Source organism: Anarhichas minor, unplaced genomic scaffold (genome assembly GCF_050575085.1).
Source record: "Anarhichas minor isolate MPS153535 unplaced genomic scaffold, ASM5057508v1 ptg000029l, whole genome shotgun sequence".
Taxonomy (NCBI): Eukaryota; Metazoa; Chordata; class Actinopteri; order Perciformes; family Anarhichadidae; genus Anarhichas; species Anarhichas minor.
The window spans coordinates 1,902,501-1,921,582 of record NW_027466475.1 but is presented as its reverse complement, the minus strand read 5'-3'; the positions used below and the strand labels follow the sequence as shown (position 1 = coordinate 1,921,582).

General features: G+C 40.0%; 2 protein-coding genes across 5 annotated transcripts; one reads left to right on the top strand and one right to left on the bottom strand.

Annotated features, from left to right (window-relative positions):
* Positions 1-1,215: 1,215 nt before the first annotated feature.
* lnpk (lunapark, ER junction formation factor) lies at positions 1,216-11,511 on the top strand. 4 transcript variants are annotated; one of them, XM_076104110.1, is made up of 16 exons: positions 1,216-1,339; positions 2,676-2,736; positions 3,501-3,542; positions 3,922-3,972; positions 4,062-4,198; positions 4,356-4,414; positions 4,589-4,629; positions 4,979-5,062; positions 5,161-5,212; positions 5,389-5,499; positions 5,788-5,880; positions 6,084-6,189; positions 6,516-6,586; positions 6,688-6,858; positions 7,518-7,607; positions 8,819-11,511. In XM_076104110.1, the coding sequence occupies exons 2-16, from the start codon at positions 2,710-2,712 to the stop codon at positions 9,049-9,051; spliced, it is 1,368 nt and encodes a 455-aa protein (XP_075960225.1). In that variant the 5' UTR covers positions 1,216-1,339; positions 2,676-2,709; the 3' UTR covers positions 9,052-11,511. The 4 variants fall into 4 exon arrangements, with proteins under 4 accessions (XP_075960225.1, XP_075960229.1, XP_075960228.1 ...); XM_076104111.1 differs by having other exon boundaries at positions 1,255-1,418; XM_076104114.1 differs by lacking the exon at positions 7,518-7,607 and having other exon boundaries at positions 1,217-1,339.
* A 1,588-nt stretch (positions 11,512-13,099) lies between these two features.
* LOC142964041 (acetylcholine receptor subunit alpha-like) lies at positions 13,100-18,053 on the bottom strand. Its single transcript, XM_076104160.1, is given in 10 exon segments — positions 13,100-13,275; positions 14,186-14,410; positions 14,451-14,573; positions 14,647-14,870; positions 15,250-15,487; positions 15,708-15,903; positions 16,009-16,118; positions 16,727-16,771; positions 17,663-17,805; positions 18,020-18,053. Coding segments are annotated over 10 exon segments (1,467 nt in total). The 3' UTR covers positions 13,100-13,146.
* Positions 18,054-19,082: the final 1,029 nt, after the last annotated feature.

The following is a 19,082-nucleotide window of genomic DNA, read 5'->3' as shown; positions in this document are numbered from 1 at the left end:
TTGTGCTTTGTTTGTGTGGGTGTGTGAGAGAGAGAGAAAGAGAGAGAGAAAGGGGGAGATGGGGGGGGGGGGGGGGGGGGGGGGAGTTTTATTAGGCTCATAACTCTTCGGTCTCCAGAGGAAGCTGTGAGCATTCAAGCTGAAGGCCAAATCTCTGCACACTGCAGCCTAATCCGAAACAGCTCAGCTGGGAGTTGAGAAAATGCTGCTGAATATTCGAGAGATTCCACAACATGTCCAGTGCAGTGGAAACACTAACACATGCGTGTTTACGGGGCTGAGCTGGGCCTTCATTTGCTTTGGTGCGTGACATTCAGCAGTTTACATTTATTTTGTAGAATAAGTCATTTTTACTAAAAGGAAAACCTACAAAATGAAAACCATAAATATGTGGTTTTGCAGCCTGAACCATGTGCTGTCTGGTCATAAAATGCTGCACATTGCAGAAAGGCATTGTTGTCAGAATATCTCATAACATACATTTAACAGTTGTTGCTGTTTAGCTGGAAAGGAAACGTAATGTTGAATTATTACAATGCAGATGATTTTATGAAATTAAAAATACATTGTGACATGCATAACAATGACAAGATTACAATTAATTGTTTCATTTACGATGTGATATCATCACAGTTTAGTGACAAACCTGACTAACTGAAACATATTATTCTCTGCCCCACCGATCAGCTCACATTGAGCGATGCATTGAATAATGAAAGCCCACGTGCCATAATATAATGTGTGCGACATCTAGTGGTGAAAAACGTGACTTGCATCTTAAAACAGCCTGAAATTGATCTTGGCCTCCTTGAACTGATGAGAGATGAACATGGAGGAAACTGTAAGATCTTCAAGTCATACATCAGGAGGAATTGCTACAATTACTTACATATTTATACAGTTTTTAGACCCTAAAACTGGTAGAACAGCAGCAGTAATCCCATAATTCAATGTGGAGTGTGAGAAAAGACTCACTGATGATTTTTTATTTATTTATTTTATTTATTTTATTTATTTTATTTATTTTATTTATTTTATTTATTTTATTTATTTTATTTATTTTATTTATTTTATTTATTTTATTTATTTTATTTATTTTATTTATTTTATTTATTTTATTTATTTATATATATATATATATATTTTGGTTTGGTTTTCTTTATTAGAGAGGGTCTCCGTAGTCCACACTCCAGATTAGTAGGTGGCGGTAATGAACCCGAGAGCTGTTTGCCAACCGCCATAAAGAGCAAAAGAAGAAGAAGAAGAAGAAGACGCCGAAAATAAAGAAGAAGAAGAAGAAGAAGAAGAAGAAGAAAAAGAAGAAGATATGTCAGTTCAGGTAACAGCGAAAGTGTTGTAGTTTCTGCACCAACTTGGCTAAATGGCCGGCTAGCATAAACACTTAAACACCAACTAATGTAAGTATTTATTTAAATGAAAAGCCCTAATTAGGATGAATAACCTTAAACGACAGCGTGTTGCTCGTGACGATGCTAATCTGTTGTTATTGTTGCACTAAGCTATCAGTTACATTAACATATGCTAACTTAGCTAAAGCTAAGCTACACTTTAGGTGCGTTTCTGTTTGCCTCACACCAAAGATATTTGTAAAGTCTACAGGCCTCTCTGTCTGGCACAGAGGTGATTGTATAACGTAATGTTTCAATAGAGCGGCTACCGTTAGCTATAGCTCCATCAACGTTAGCATTCACGCTAGCTTTATGGGTTTATTTGATAAGGGACAGTGCACATTAATAACAAACATTGCTGTAACTGTGCCAGAGTTAGTCAAGAGGCTATTTTTCATCTGTAGTCCCGGGACAGATGTTACAAAGTAAACCTAAAAACAGAATATAACGAAAATATGTTATAAATATATAATATGTGAGCATATTAATATTAGTAGTACCATCATTCAGGAGACTCTTATACTGCATTGTCAAGTACTAACAAGACATGCAGCACAGAGGCTCTCCAATTCAACACACATAAAGCAAATGAAATGAGGGATAACTATGTTAAATATAAACATGGACTGAAGACATGATTATGCTGCATTGTTAGACACTAAAAAACATCCTTGTCAGAGGCACAAAACATAAAAGCATGCAGAGTATGTGAGATATATATATATATATATATATATATATATATATATCACATGTCAGTCAGTCAGACCCAGCTAAACAACAATAAAAGACATGCATGCATGTAGATGAGGGTCAACCGGTAATTTCAAGACAGACAGACAGACAGACAGGTGACAACAGAGAGACAGATTGAGGACAGTAGGGTTACATTCTAGTGCTGACAGCTGGGTACTAACTAACCATTTCTTTACTTAACGTTATAGTTTAGCCTAATTGTCTCATGTGAAAGGACAATGCTAAATAACGCATTTGCCTGAAAACAGCTATAAGTTATAACATGCGAGGTCTTGACAGAATATGTTGTGTTCTATAATAAGTTATATGAGGGCAAAGATTTCTTTAGTAAATCCACAACAACGATAGCAGCCACTGTGAACAGTTTCTCTATCAGCAGCTTGCTAAATCCTGTGATGACGTAAGTGTTTAACGTCAAAGCAGGGCTTAAATGTGGTGTTTAACATCAGCAGCATGAACTGTTTAACTGGAGCCAGGATTGTGGTTTAACAGAGACTTTCTGTTCCACAGTGAACCAAAGAGGAGACGACTGTAATCTACAGATATGGGGGCCCTGGTATCCCGATGGAGGGTAAGAAGACATCTTAAAAACCAAAAACCACTTCAGGTTGAAGTGAAATCAAGGAGTTAACATGGCACAATATAAACAGAGAGCTGTGACCGACATGAATAGAGTTGTCTTTCATTACAAAGATTTAGGAGGGCTGAAATCTAGCATGGGGCCAAGTTATGCAGTACGTCAGATAGTATTCATAAAATCAGTTCCAAAATATACAAGCAACAATTACAAATGGACAGAAGTCAATAAGACTGACCCTCTGCAACACAATTATTGTACTTCACAAGCCTTAAAAAGTGAGACAAAAGACACGGACACTGAATCTTAGTAGATTTGAGTATTTGAGACGATTTGGTTGTGTTAACTGTCGACACAGTGAACCCTGAACCCGAGCTTGATGAAATTCATCTGCTATTTTTAGACATACTAGAGAAGTCAAAGGGGCAGGCAGGCAGGCAGGCAGACAGAGCTGGTGAGCAATACAAAGTGCAACCCTCGATTTTTGAAATCTTTAATTTTCAGAGAGAGCAAAAAGTATAATGAGAGGAATACACAGATGTAGAGAAATGTGAAGTTACATTTTCTTTTGTTGACAGTCAGCCAAGATATTTAATTGAAGCAGGAACTGACCCTTGATTAGTCACAAGTACATGTGTTTACAGTGACGGGGTTGATTGATTACATCAATCAGTTGTTAATCTGTTGACTGTGAGCAACGCTGATACTTTTGTCTGATGAACCCGATGATGATTTTCTGATCTTTATCCTCAATCCAGACCAAGCCAACCACAGTCGAGCAGCTGGAGAACATTGACAAGGTACCGACTAAACACTGCATCTGGTTTGTGTCTTTCTTAGTCATTCAGTTTCTCTGTGTTTTTCTATCATGCCCAGTTTGCATTTTAGTTTCTCACAGTGATTATGTACAGTTATAGAATCAATCGGGGGCCTTTCTCAAAAGCAGGATGATTGAATTACGGGATGATCACACTGAACATGGTGCAGGAACATCCACAAACCTGTCGCTGTTTCATCAACCTGGAACTCATATTTGACTATCCCAAAATGAATTTAAAGTTACAGAAAATAGATTTCTGCAAACTCCCAATGGGTGAACTCTAACCTCAACGTCATCATTATTTCAGCTTCTTTGCTCACTGTTTAAATAACCTTTAAACCTCCACGTTTCCCTTGCAGGAGATTAAAGAGCTGGAGGAGTTCAGAGCCAAAAACCATCGTCTGCAAAAGGTAGAGTCAGCAAAACATCCCAGATGTGCTTGAATTGCAGTTTCTTCTCTCTCACCGTGGTGTTTGTGTGTGTGTGTATGTGTGTGCAGCTGTGGGTCGGCCGGTTGCTCTTCTACTCGTCAGCCCTGTACCTGATGACCTCGTTGGTCGTGTACTGGCTCTACCTACCTGAACAATGGTTCCAGAGAATAGCCATGGCCCTGCCTTTCTTCATCTACCCTGTGCTGTGAGTGCTCGTGTTCCTTTAATACCCTGTTCCTTGTGTGCATGGTGTTTTCTTTGAGAAACTGTACAGTGTGCAAAGTGACTTAATGTTAGTTGAAAAGTGACTCTGAAGTTGATTATTAAGAACCGCTGCTTCTCTTCTTCTCCCTCGTCCTCAGGGTGTGGCTCATCAGGAAGTTGTTGGTCTTTCTCTTTTCCAAACGCACGGAGAGAAACAGTAAGTTGTCCGTCTGTCAGTCCAGCGAACACAAAACAACTGTTTCAGGGTTTGGTTCATTTTATGACTTTACCAAATGACACTCTGACTTAGCATTTTTCTAGAGGTTTTATAACCTGTTGTTCTTGTTGCAGACTTAAACTCACCACACTGTTATTATTGTCTCTTTTTTAGATGATAAATTGGAAGATTTGAAGGTTTCCAAAAAAAAGATTGTAAGTGCCACATTTTTCACACTCAGCATTTAATACATGTGGCTTTTACTGACTTGTTTAAAGAGAGTTTGGATGTCATGAGGTGAGGGAGTGTGACTGTTCAAAACGTTAAAGTGCAAAATGTTGTCTTTTTTTAACAATATGCAAAGTAATATTTCTTGCCACAACAATTGTTACGTGTTCATTGCAGCTGCCTCCTAATGTTTCCTTAATGTAGTTTCCCTTCTCATCATTTAGGTTTTGCTAGTTACAAAATGATTCCGGCTAAGTTTATCTCCAGGGCTCATCTGTGTTTTAACGGATCACAATTCAGTGCTAAAATGACCGTTTCCCTCGTTTGTGTTTCCAGCTGGAGGAAGTGATGGAAACGGAGACGTACAAAAACGCTAAACTCATCCTGGAACGCTTTGATCCCGACGCTAAGAAGAAAGCTGTGAGTGCCGTTGTCTTTTTGTTCTAGTTTTATCTTTTAGTGTTTGTTTTTGTTGTTTGGGTTGACTTTAGTTGGTTCTGTTTGCTGCTATGATGTAGGAGCTGGAGTCGACTCCGCTGCGTCCTCAGATGACTCCCAGGCCAGGACAAGGTATGAGACGCATCAGTACACAAGGAAAAGATAAAGCATCGTTTAAAGTTTGTTTAGTGGCATTGAGGGAGCTCAGGCCAGAGGTGTGCAGCGACGACCGCTACAAAAAGTACGAATAAATACAAATTGCATCAGAAAAAGACCAAATTCTGTGATTGTTCCTGTCCTCTATGCAGAGATCCGACAGAGAGGGATGCCAATGAGACCCATGCCGATGGGCACCCCGGGTGCAATGGCTCTCCCACCTGGAGCGCGGCTCATGTTGGGACCAGGGGGCACACCTGTGGGTAAGGGGGCACACAGAGACACTTAACATCAAGTGTGATGGAATATCACAGTTTGGACCCACACAGCGCCGTGAGTTGACAGTGAGAGCTTGTCAGTTGTGTTCTTTCACCGAGGAATACTACAGGTCTCTGTCCGACTGTGAAGATTCTCCGATTCTGCGCGAAGCACTAAGTCAAAGGCAACAGGAATGAACAGAAAGCCCAGTTTCCTTTGGCTTAGTTGTTGTAGACTTGCGTCTGTGTCTTTGTCCCGTGTTGCTCTCCTTACAGAACATGTCTCTCTCTCAGCTCCAGGAGGACCGCCGGAGAGATCTGCTCTGTCTGCCTCTGTCCTCCAGGGGGCAATACCCAGGACCCCCTGCTCTCCTATACCAGGAGTAGGTAGGTTGAAAAGCCTTTGATTGCATCTTGTCATAAATGCTTCTATGAGTGCATATGGCACATTGTATTGAGGCCAACAGAGATCAGCAAGGCTGTGAACTCAAATGTAAAGCCTTGAATCTGTATGAAATGTAACATTTCTGAATTTAAAAAGATCGATGCATTCTTTGTGTGTGTATTCGTTCCCATCTGTTTTCTTAAAGGCATGCACCCACCGGGTCCTCCATTAGCAAGACCCATCCTGCCCAAAGACCGGGGAGCCGTGGACCGAGTCATTGAATACCTGGTCGGTGACGGACCACAGAACAGGTGAACACCCTTCGGTTGGACCTAAAACCCCCTCTTGTGGAAGTAGCTTGTAACTTTCACCCAAACTCATAGTATCATTTAGCAGTCTGCAGATTCCCCACAAGGGAGTGGTGCTCAGTCATTGTCGGACCTCCTCTACCCCACACACCTATAAGATTGGGAATCTATAGCAGCAGAATGATGCATGTACTTCTCCTGCCTTCAGGACTTAGAGGAGGAAGATTAATGGAAATTAACTTTGACTAAATAACTCCTTGAATGAAATGAACATTGCAATAGTATTTTATCAAGCAGCATCTGCCTCTGTCCCGCCTTCCTTCCTACAGATACGCTTTGGTCTGCCAGCAGTGTTTTTCTCATAACGGCATGGCTCTGAAAGAAGAGTTTGAATATCTCGGTAAGAACAGAAACGCACCATTACATTTAATGAGAAAGACTCTCCATTAACAATCTCTCCTAATCTCTCTCTTTCTTGTTTTCTGTCTCCCACCCGCTCAGCCTTCCGCTGTGCGTACTGCTACTTCCTGAATCCGGCCAGGAAGACCCGCCCTCAGGCTCCCAGGCTTCCAGAGTTCAGCTACGAGAGGAGGCTGCGAGCAGAATCGCGTTCCCCTGGACCAACGCCTCGTTCTGGGACAGACACAGAGGAGAGTGCGCCCCCCTCTGGAGGTACTGGGAAAAAACACACAGATGCACAGACAAGCAGCCATCAAGGCAAGGTCTCCTCCCCGTTCTGTGCATCTTAATGTCACTGACTCCATGTCCTAACCGCTCGTGTTAAAGGCTTCTAGTGCAGTGCTCCAGTTAACCTTTTCTCATTAGTTTGTGTTTGATTCTTTTCCTAACACTAACTTTAACGATGTCAACTTCTACCCTTTATGTAGTTGTTAGTGAGCAAGGAGCCAGCAGAGGTGAGACACCACCACCTTCAAATACCACCATCCTCTTTGCTGCACAAAGCAACAGAGTTTTTAAGAACCTGTAACGTTAGAGTTGAGAAATACAACATGAGGTAATCTCTCAATATCTTCTGTTCATATTTTTTACCAGATGAAGTCAGTTGACACAATTGAATAGGTTTGGCAATTGTTTGTTGTCATGGTGGTGCAACACAAACTAGTAAGCAGAGAGAAGTAGCTTTCAGAGTGGCATACCAGTTAAACCGTGTGTGTCTTACCCAAATGCTAGTTGGTGTCATTTGTACAAACGGTGGAATGGTGAACGACGTCGACGTTCCTCAGCACGTTTCCTTTTGTCAGAGCTGTGAGCGCACTAACCGTGTTGCGTTCTAGTGACCAGTGGGTGTAACGGTGTGACTTTGCCTCTAGCCAAGGGTCCGGCTCCGTGGAATTTGGTCCACAGTTTCCGGATCCAGCAGAGTCCAAAGACCCCTCAGAACCGACCTCTGCAGAGTCCAGGTTCCCCTCCTCTCTCTGCACCGTCTGATGCGGCTTAATCTAGACTGATTACCCCAGAATGGATCCATTTCCTCTGCTGTAGAGTCCATAACCTGGTAGAACGCAGCCCAATGCTGATCCCAATCTACTGCCTCTAATCACACTCCAAAGATCTCCGGGTTGAAGGACTAATGGGATGTTTTCACCAGACCTGGGTCCAGCACTGTTTCCAAATACTGTTGATCTTATTCACAGAATTAAAATCAATCTGGCAAAGTTTAGAGAATCACAGAAACGGAATAACTGATCTGTTAACGTCTGAATCCTTAACATTTGTTAAAATATGAAATTACACTTGTTTGACCCAGATCTGGTCTTCACTGAGTGCACAAAACATTCAGATGTATTTCTTAATGGATTGATTTGCTTTCTAATCTACACGTTAAAAGGATCAGAGTTTGTGCCCGGTCACTTCATGGAAGTATTTTGTGCATAAGGTTTTATATTGTGTCCGTTAGTTTAACCCCCATTCAGACGAGATGTATTGGTTTAGCTCGGCACATTTTAATATGAAAGCTCTCATTAGTGGTTTTAATCCGACCGTCAGCTCATTTTTACCCAATCACAGTTGTAATTAGAGTTCCTAACACTTATTTTAGGTCCCATCTCTACCTTGTATTTTGAAGTACGTGTCTGAGTTTTTACACATTCAGACCTGCATTTCCAGTTAATTTCAGTTCAGTGTCGTGTGAATCTCCTCCAGAACATTCTCATCTATGAGAAGCCGCCTCCTGTAGTTGATTTCTGACTGAATCCTAAAGTGTGCAGATAGTGCTGCGTTGAGATAGATTTTTCGATCCACAGTGAAACATACTAAGCTTGACATTAAGAACCAATGATTCTGGCCTTGATGATGAAAAAGGGCTTTTGTTTGATTTGAACGGAGACATTTTTCTGTTTTAATGATCTTCTTGAAAGCTGTGTTGTTGGATAAGAGGGAGATTTTAAGAGACGTTCCTGACGCAGCTCACGCTCTCCACTCCTCCCAACCCTAACAAAGGAAATGCTGTAAATTGTCTTTGATTTCACCACTGATTTTAACCCCCAACAACCAATCATGTGCTGCATTGCAAACTATTCACATTACCTGAGACTCTTTCTCTGACTCTTCACTATTCTGTCTGTTCATTTGCTGGTGTTCTACACGTCTTACTTGCATATCTTCTCCTCAGATGAGAGAGAGTTGGGGGAAGACGAAGGACCCACTAAAGAAGTAGAGAGTGAGAGCCAGTCGCAGGAGAAGGAGCAGGAGAAGCAGGAGCAGGAGCAGGAGCAGGAGCAGGAGAAGGAGGAGGAGGAGCAGCAGCAGCAGCAGCAGCAGGAGGAAGTGGTTCAGGAGGAGGAAGAGGTGGAATCAGAGCAGAGTCACGGCGCCCCCCCTGAGACCGAGTCTCAGCCTTCGTAGTTGCAGAGAGTCCAGAAGAGGACCGGGGTCATCTGCTCATCCGGTCCAAACAACAGGTGTTGGTTCTGGCCATGATAGACAGGTGGCATTTTAATGCAACATAGGCGGACAAGCATCAACAGTTTAATTCTATTGTTCTTCCTTGCAACCAAAAACTACATCAGTCTCACTTGTTTCAGTTTGCTTTTATTTGGGGGGGGGGGGGGGGGGGTCTAAAGTCAACGGTCCTTTTTTCACCGTCAACAGACCGTCATGCTAAGAACACGGAGGAGATTCTGAGGATGTGCTCAGAAAATGGTGTGTGTTCTAAATGAATTAATGAATCATTAATTAATAATTATACTAGAACTGTCCAACGATATTGCCTAAAATGACGCCGACATATGACGTCCTGACAGTTGGGTCGGTTCACGGGAAGGTGTCAGATCGATGATTGTAGTTTGAATCCTAGAGCTGTCTCTCGATGGAGCAGCTGGCTGCTTGCACTGCTCTGTATGTGGTGACTAACCTAGTTCATTTTCCAGTATTCTATCCTTTAAGGTTCCTTTAGGTTTGACGTAGGCGGTCGGCTGCTGTTTGATTTGTTAATGAGGAGTTGTGATTTTAGGTAGAACTGCTGGTTGCAGCACAAACGTGTTTAAATCTTAATTCCTGCATCATTTAGCTGACCCCTCAGTGTGGCGTTTGAATATTTAGCTGAATATCACAGGTTATTATTACGACGCAAATTCAAGTATGGAACATAGATGTTGTTTATTGTTTTGTTGGGTTGTGAGAAACACATGAAATCAACTAAAAAGCATCTTAAGACACTCAGGACCTCGAGGTTTCAAGGTACTGTTTTAGTTTTTCTTCATCTCGTCTTTTAATCCCCCATACGAGCTCGTCTGCTGCTCTCAGATCAGCAGCTGAATCGATGATACTCAGAGAGCAGCTGCTGCATGTCTCTACATTGATGCCTTTGTTGCCTCTTTGCTGGTTAGAAAGTTAGATGCAGTCTAACTTTTTCATTGGCCAACTTTTATCAGCTGCAAATTATCTTCACTTATGTTAAAACTTCCCACTTTAGACGGTGTGCAGCACTCAAACACTGAACTCTGATAACTCAGAACGTGTGTTTTTAGCAGAGCAGCATGTTTTATTGTGTTTTAAACTCTGCTGCTTCATCTGCGCTCTTATGTCTTATCATTTCTCTTCACCAACAGTTCATTTACAGCACAGGAGAAGTGAACCTCCTCAGTTAGATGTAGTCTCTTTAAAGTGGGCCGTGTCAACCCGAGCTACTTTAGTATCGTGAGTTCATCGTCAGTGTTGATGAACAAAGCTGTTAGTGAAGGAGTCTCTGAACAAACCGACTGGAGCTAATCTTTCTGGTTATTGCCAACCTCAGTCCTCCGTGACATTATTATAAACTATCATTTGCCAAATGCACTGTTTTACCTGTATGTCCTGAAGTCACTTGCACTGAGTTTCTTTCTATTTATTTGGCCGTATTGTGTTTTAATCTTTTGAAGTATTGCTGCACTGTTTGGTTTTAAACATTTAGACGAGGAATCACTATTTAGAAGTATCGGCCTGGTTGGTGCTCGGTAGGATTTTGATAATTCTTTTTGATGTTTTCTTCTTGTTGCTTTAAACGTGTGCACTCACACTCAGTAACTCGCTCTGTTGTTTTCATGAGTTAACCGTGTGTTCTGCACGATGTCGAGCTGCTGCAGCAACATAAGAATTAAGGAGGGTCATTGGCCGGCACCAGCACGGCGTGGTTTTGACAACAAGTTCTTCTTTTGTTATTAAATAGAACCGGAATAAATAATGAGTGTCTATGCAAATGAAAATATGTGGTGTCACCTGCGTTGTACAGGTCTGGAACTAGAAACGCACACAGCCTAAATATGCTGAAAGAGGTACACCAACAACACATTATATTCTTTTTAATGTTTAATTTAGGATTTTCGCACTAATTTTGTGTGTGTGAATGTGTGTGTGTGCGTATGTGTGTATGTGTGTGTTTCTAGTTAGTTGTTGAACTCCTCAAAAACTCACAACAACCCAGAACAATTTGACAACAATTTGAGCTCCTCGTTTGAATCAGAACATCGCAGCTAAAGTGCTTTTGGACAAAAGGTTTGTTGAATGTTGAAGAGAATCCATGTGATGAATTTAAAGACTCCACACCGTGACCACATGTTGATCTTTGATGGTACAAGAAGTGTTTACAAGCTTTTTTGTATCCCTGCTGTTGATGAAAACATGGTGAACGTTCTACATACGGAGCTGTCGCTAATATTTAAAAGCGTCTCAGATTCTGCTTTGTCTCACACACACAATCTCTTCATACCCGTTTACTTTGCATTTGTAGTTTAGTTTTGCTCTGCTAGATTTATCGGTTACCTTTCTGCCAACGCTGGTTGTCATTACGTGAGCGCATGGCACGCCTAATAAAGTTGTTCAACAACAGAGGAAGCCCATAGCTGTGGTTCTTGAACGCTCTGCATGTCCGCTTCACAGGTTCATTTAGTTTTTGGTCCAAATGAAACCGGCTGCAGAATCTCACTAGTGAGAACATTTTGATTATTGTGATATTATTGTTATATATATATATATTTTTATATTTATATATATATTTTTTTTATATTTATATATATATATATTTTTATATTTATATATATATTTTTTTTATATTTATATATATATATATTTTTATATTTATATATATATATTTTTATATATATATTTTTATATTTATATATATATTTTTATATATATTTATATTTATATATATATTTTTATATATATATATATTTATATTTATATATATATTTTTTTAATATTTATATATATATATTTTTTTATATTTATATATATATATTTTTATATATATATATTTTTTTATATTTATATATATATATTTTTATATATATATATATTTTATTTGTCACTTTTTCACATCTTCATAACTGTGATTATATAAACAACTGGTCAAGTCAATATGACAGCAGAACTTTATTGTATTAATAAACCAAACTCAATTATTTTTTGTCACAGCTGCAAAATAAATCAAGTTACCTTCAGGCAGCAACACTGCAGCTGTGATGTGGCTTCTTTTTGTTATGTCAGTTCATTTTATTTGCTGTGGCACAATTAAAGCTGCACAGCACACAATTATTATCAGCATTAACCGCATGTTCCCCAAAGGAACAACAGTTCGTGTACCGAACGGACGTCTAACTTCATGAACCTCAATACCGCCAGAAAGTCCACCGTTAACAGCAGATCACTTTAAACTGGTTTTCAACCACAAAAAAAACATTTATCCAAAAATAATAAAAACTAGTGAGCTCATAACGAACTGTACAGCAGATTCAAGAGGAATTTACACGCGACCAAGCAACCCATGCCACTGAGCCATGAATATTTACACAATGAATATAAATGACACGTTTAGAAGTCAAGTGAGTGTCAGACGAAACAAAACAATAAAACTTCCAGACAGGAATAAATCTCGCCAGCACTCAAAGACCAAGACTGTGTTCTCAACCAGACTCAGGCTATACAACTGGCAATGAAGTTAGATTTAAATAAAACACGTCTTCTACATCAAATCTAAACAGGCTGACCTACAGTAATGAGTCGGGGTTCATCATCATCAACAGACAGTATTTGCTAATGATGTGCAGCATCCATCCTCAGTTGAGCCTCATGAGGAACGTTCTCGTGTTAAAAGGTCTGTTTTAACATTTAAGGAAATCCTCTGACTCAAACCTTAAATCAAGTGGCCAAAAACAAATGAATTATTATGGCTTTTACATAAGAGTAGTAACATGTTCTCCAGAGTGAACGGCAGCAATAAAACACTGTACAAAAACACCTGAAATAACAGACAAGAGTACCTTCAAGTATGACGCACGTAGATCTGGAGATGCATGGATTTCTATTTAACTGCGTTCTCCTCAATGTCAGTGAACGCACCAACGTGCACATTGGAAGGTGATTTAAAGATCAACTCAAACTGTGTGTGTGTGTGTGTGTTTTTGTGTGTGTGAACGCTGAAGCCCTGAGAACACACCTAACCCCCTCATGGGTCGGGGTCCTCTACAGCGTGTTGAGCTCGATGAGTCTCCCGGCGAAGACGGCGAGCGTCCCGATGATGCACACGGCCATGAACACACAGAGCAGGATGTGGTCCAGAACCATGGCCACGAACTTCCACTCCTCTGCTGCCTGAGACGAGACGAGGAAGGAAGAGAGAGAGAGAGTCGTGTTTGAAGTGCTCTGACTATGAGTCAACGGTATTTGGGTATTTAGCAGTGGCAGCTGGTGGAACATGTTCTCTGTAGGGCTGTGCCACATCCAATCAATCTCAGCAAACATCCCAGAATGATTTAATGCAAAACAATGAAGGTATCAAACACGTATTACTACTTTGCAGTTAAATATTTAACCTTTATTCCAACATGAAAAAAGCAGTAAATAACACTTTGATAAACACGTCAGGACATCTTATTTATGTCACCCTCACAGAGAATTCAGTATAATATAATAATATATATATCAAATAATAATATAATATTATATATCATATAACATTCACTATAATATAATAATGTATATCATATAATAATATATATATCATATAATAATATAATAATATATATCATATAATAACATTCACTATAATATAATGTATATCATATAATAATATATATATCATATAATAATATAATAATATATATCATATAACATTCACTATAATATAATAATGTATATCATATAATAATATATATATCATATAATAATATAATATATATCATATAATAATATATATATCATATAATAATATAATAATATATATCATATAATAACATTTACTATAATATAATAATGTATATCATATAATAATATATATATATATCATATAATAATATTCACTATAATATAATGTATATCATATAATATATATATATATCATATAATAATATTCACTATAATATAATGTATATCATATAATAATATTCACTATAATATAATGTATATCATATAATAATATTCACTATAATATAAAACACACACACACATATATATAATTATTTATTTATAACTATTGTGTAACCACTTGTGTCCATTGTCTTACATTGTTCGATTCCTCGTCTGATTTCATGGTCTCAGCGATGTACTTCACACCTTCAATGGCGCTGCGAACATCCGGGTTTTTGGCGATGGGAGACTGGTAGGTGACACTGGTGGGGGTGGGGTTACCTGCAGGGCAGAGACAGGTCATACTTGTGGTAATACATATTAATTATAAACATGATAATAGTACAATGCAGAGAGAAACGGCATCCTGGCATTTATTTAGCTTTTTACAAATAAAGCTAATGTATCATTCATTTATTTGCAGCCTTGCCTGAGATGTCGGAGATGTCCATGTCGGTGGGGAACAACCTCTTCTGCCGGATCTCCTGACTGGGACGCTTCATCGTCGAGAAGAACATCATGTTGGGAATGGTTTCGATGAAGACCTGAGACACAAACAGATGCATTCTTTTTATTCAGTCACACACAACACTTTCTGAAATCATCACGGGTATAAACCTTGCGTATCCAGGCGGGCATGGTGTGCGTGCTGGGCGAGCGGTGGTGCGTGTTGATGACGATGACGGTGATGATGATGGAGGCGATGACGAACACCATCGTGAAGAGCATGTACTTCCCGATGAGAGGCACGGCGCTGGAGGTGGAGGGGATCAGCTCCACGATGACCAGCAGGAAGACGGTCAGAGACAGCAGGACGGAGATGGAGAGAGTCATCTTTTCACCTAGAGAGACACGGAGACGGACACAGAGACAGACATTCAGGCTACTTTTAAACAGCTCTTATAGTAGAAATGGTGGCAAGTTACGGCTCTACAGGCAAACTGATGAACTAACTTGTTTTATTTATGCTCTCATGTTACAGAATAGCAAGCTCATGTAGTACAAGCACATCCCAGTGGATTTCATGTGTTTTCCATGTATGAAAGTGCCCCCGAAATGGTGTGAAAATATCTGAGTTCATGTGCTTCCACATTCATAATACTTACCTGATATGTGCCACACATGTGAGCAATATGTGTCACTTACAAACGCTCATAACCTACTTTATTTAGTCACACCGTCAAAGTTCTTTTGGACAGGTTTCCGTATACGTCTACGTACCGGAGTCGGTGGGCAGGTAGAAGACCAGTCCGGTGAGGAACGAGAACAGCATGCAGGGAATGATGACGTTGACGATGAAGTAGAGAGGCAGACGCAGCATCAGGAAGTGGTAGGTGATGTCGAGGTATGGCGTGTCGGGGCAGCAGGTGTAGTAAACCCAGTGTTTCCAGCTCCGGTAGTCCTTTAGCACCCATTCACCAGACTCCATGAAGTTGCTGAGGTCAGGCCGATCATTGTCCTAGAAGACAGAGGAGTATAGGAGGTAATGCACCGCAGTAGAAAAGGGCCTTAAAGGTGAAGATATTCAGGGGTTACATGCTGTAAACTACAGTTTCATGACAGGAGTCATAGGATGGTTACTAGATCTGTAGTATTTGAAACCACAGCTTCACACTAATCTGTCAACATAACCCTGTGAATATATATATATATATATATTATATATAAGTCACACTCACTGGGTTGATGACGACCAGCAGTCCGTCGTACGTCCAGGTGCCCAGCTTCATGCTGCAGTTCTGCAGGTCGAACGGGAAATGGAGGACGATGATCTCGCAGTAGCTCTTAAAGATGGCCGGAGGGTTCCACGTTATCATCCCGGTGTGCTCCAACAGGACTTTGGTTTCGTGGATGATGGCAAAGTCGCCGTCAGCGCTGAGGAAGAGGAAGACGGGGACAAAGGGAGAGTGTGAGAGAAGCATGCGAGGCATTTGGACGTATAGGTGTGTGTGTGTGTGAGTTTGAGTAGTGTGTGTTTACTTGTTGTACAGCACCAGGTCTGGTTTCCATATGTCGGGTGAAGGGACTCTGATCTTCCTGATGCCTCCGTATTCATCTGGATTCCAATTCAGGTTCACATCGAGCCATTGCTGGGGTGAAAATCAGGGAAACTTGAGATAATTTTGTCTACTCGTGTACTGATGAAGCCAAGTTTAGTTGTTTTTATTCCCAGAATTAATACATTGTGAAAATACAAGTTGTCATGTAGCTACTGTATATATCACAGCACAAGAAATACAAATAACCTCCAGCAGTCACCATGTCATAAATCCTCCCTTCTTTCTATTTCAACTAGTTGACACAACAAATATCATTCATTTGTGATACTATTTGTGTATATATTCACCAATAAAAAGCATATAAATACATAATGGGCTACCAGTTGCAACTACATCCAAGTATGTCAATTAAACAGCAGATTCATTGTTAAAATATATGATTTATAATAATTGAATAACTGTATTTTGGGTGTTACATGGTAAAAACTTTAATAACATTAATTTGTGTGTAGAAACACTCTTTTGTTGATAATTAAAGGTGAGCATTACTTTAATTCATAAAAAGAAGATCTATTCCATATCCTGTTAAATCTACATACTTGCAATGTGACGAACCCTCTGAGCATTGTCATTGGAATTTTCTAAATGTGTAGTTGGCATATATTTTTGGTTTTCCTGAATTCAACAGTCACATTTACCTGTTTCAGACGAACATTGCTGGTCACAATCTGGTTAACTTCATCCTGAGAGAAGCAGAAAAAGACAGAATAAACAAAACCAGTCAGAGGCAAGTAAGATTTTCATGAGAGATTTCAGGACAAAACACAACCTGCACGCTTGTAACCATTTATTTCGTGTTTTTTATGGACAATCTGTGGCATTGTAACAATAAAAAAGCACATTCAGAGGCAAACATCCTATTATATTAATGGTCGAGGCAATCTGTAATGTGAATTAAACATTTTGACACCACATATTCAAAGTAAAAAGGTTGTGGAGATAGTCACAGCCGCCTTAATGTTAAAACATATGCCACGTCACAGGTTGTTTGGGTGTACATAACTGCTAATGTTAATGTTAGAAATAATTAGAAGCAATGGTCAAGGCTACTTGCTGGCAACAAAACAAATGTGTGGATAATTCTGGATGAATGCATGACACAAAGCACCATCAGAAGCTATTTAAATGCATTGCGGAATATTGTCTGTTTTTATTTCACATAGTTTGGCCGTTGCATAAAATGAAATATTTTTTGTATTGACTGAGGTTTTCAGACCTGCCTTGTTGTTCTGGTACCATAGATAAGATGCTCAGATGAATGGACCTGTTTGCCTATTTCTTGATGTAATTTGCTATAAATGAATATTATCCATCCTATATTTAACTTCAAGTAGCATAACATCATTAAGTTAACATCAGTCGTGAAGTGAAACTGTCATTACGTCTGCTCTTAAATCGTGACTGGTATGGAGTAGACTAGAGGTCGGCCATTAAATGGTGCTTATAGGACATTTTACAAACTATTGTTATCGGTGGAACTGGGGTCCAATAGTGGCCGACGTCACGTTGGGATGTACATCACCGTTTTACATGGAGGCTCCAGAATATGGTGCACTTTTTGCCCGCTCTCTTACCACACTGATGAGCTGTATCAGCTGTAGTCCCACGGTGACCACTACGGCTTCACTGAAGTGGTTGACGGGGCGAACCACCTTGTTGTAACCAGTGAACAGCGTTTTCACCAGACGCGTCTCAACCTCCGAGCAGAACACTGGACCTATAGGACACACAGACATGTACGCAAACACTTCAGTCACACGTTGTTCTGGTACACACCTTCTACTGATGAGTGCCATCTTCTGAACATATTGCACAGGGAGGTCAGAGGAAAACGCAGATTTGGAGGAATTAAACTTTACTTGAAAGTAATGTCGGTAATGTGAGCTTTATGCTGGAGGCAAACTGGTTTATACATTTCCTTTTGTGCTCACTTTGACTGAGATACACAGGATGACATGTCGCCATATCCAGCTGACGCCCGTGTCCCCACAAATGTTTTCACGCTGGAACCAAAATCACAGCTGAAGCGAGAGGCAGGCCAGCAGATTGCTTTTAACTGTGATTCACACTGCAAACATTTCCCAGGCTTACAACTAGCAACCCGAAACCCTCCAGTGGGAGAGAGAATGCATTGGAAGAGAGGCAGACGGGAAGTTACAGGAAATATATCAGATGAGAGAGAGAGAGAGAGAGTGCCGTGCTGGTGAAAAGCCTCGGCGCTGAGTGTCTCTGGAGCTGTCTAAGCACTGCGATCAAGTGTGTGTGTGTGTGTAAATCCTCGGAGCAGAACCTAATCTGAGTGTTAAGAGGGGGTGTGGGGAAAACCATCCATGGCCGATCCTCTTGACATCAAGTCTGGATCAGTTAGAGTTCAGAACATTTAACCTGCATTTAACGCCTTCATACAAAAGGTGTTTCCAGCTAACAGACTTACAGTTCCTTTTTATTAACCATGCCTTTATGAGCCTATAAATTATGATATATGCCAATGAGATACGCAACATATACCAGCTGCACTTGTTGCTTGACAATGAACTAGAGACCGATTTTTAATCCACATGAGCATTAATTTGTTGTCGTTTTGAACATAAAATAGAGACTGAATGATGCTGAATTTGTGAAGCTGATACTTGTTGTTAATATCTGAGAATTCCAGATAAGAACGGTTGGCATACATCCCTCAAATTGAAGAGTTTCTGATTGCAATTTATTTCTGAATATTTGCAGACATTTATCTATGATCAGTACTTGTTGATAATATATTCAGAAACTGGTCTGGTTCTGCAAGAAACAATGTCATTTCCTGTATTGCTTATTTAGGCCTGTAATTCCTCATACGTCCTCACTCCTCTGACGCATGCTTACTCATAATCTCCTTGCTGTCATTGTTTTTTTTAGGGCTGTCAATCGTGGTATCAGCTGGTCACATTCATGTGACAGCACAGCGACACACCTACGTTGTTAGACATCATCCTGTCTGCTGTTAAACGAGAC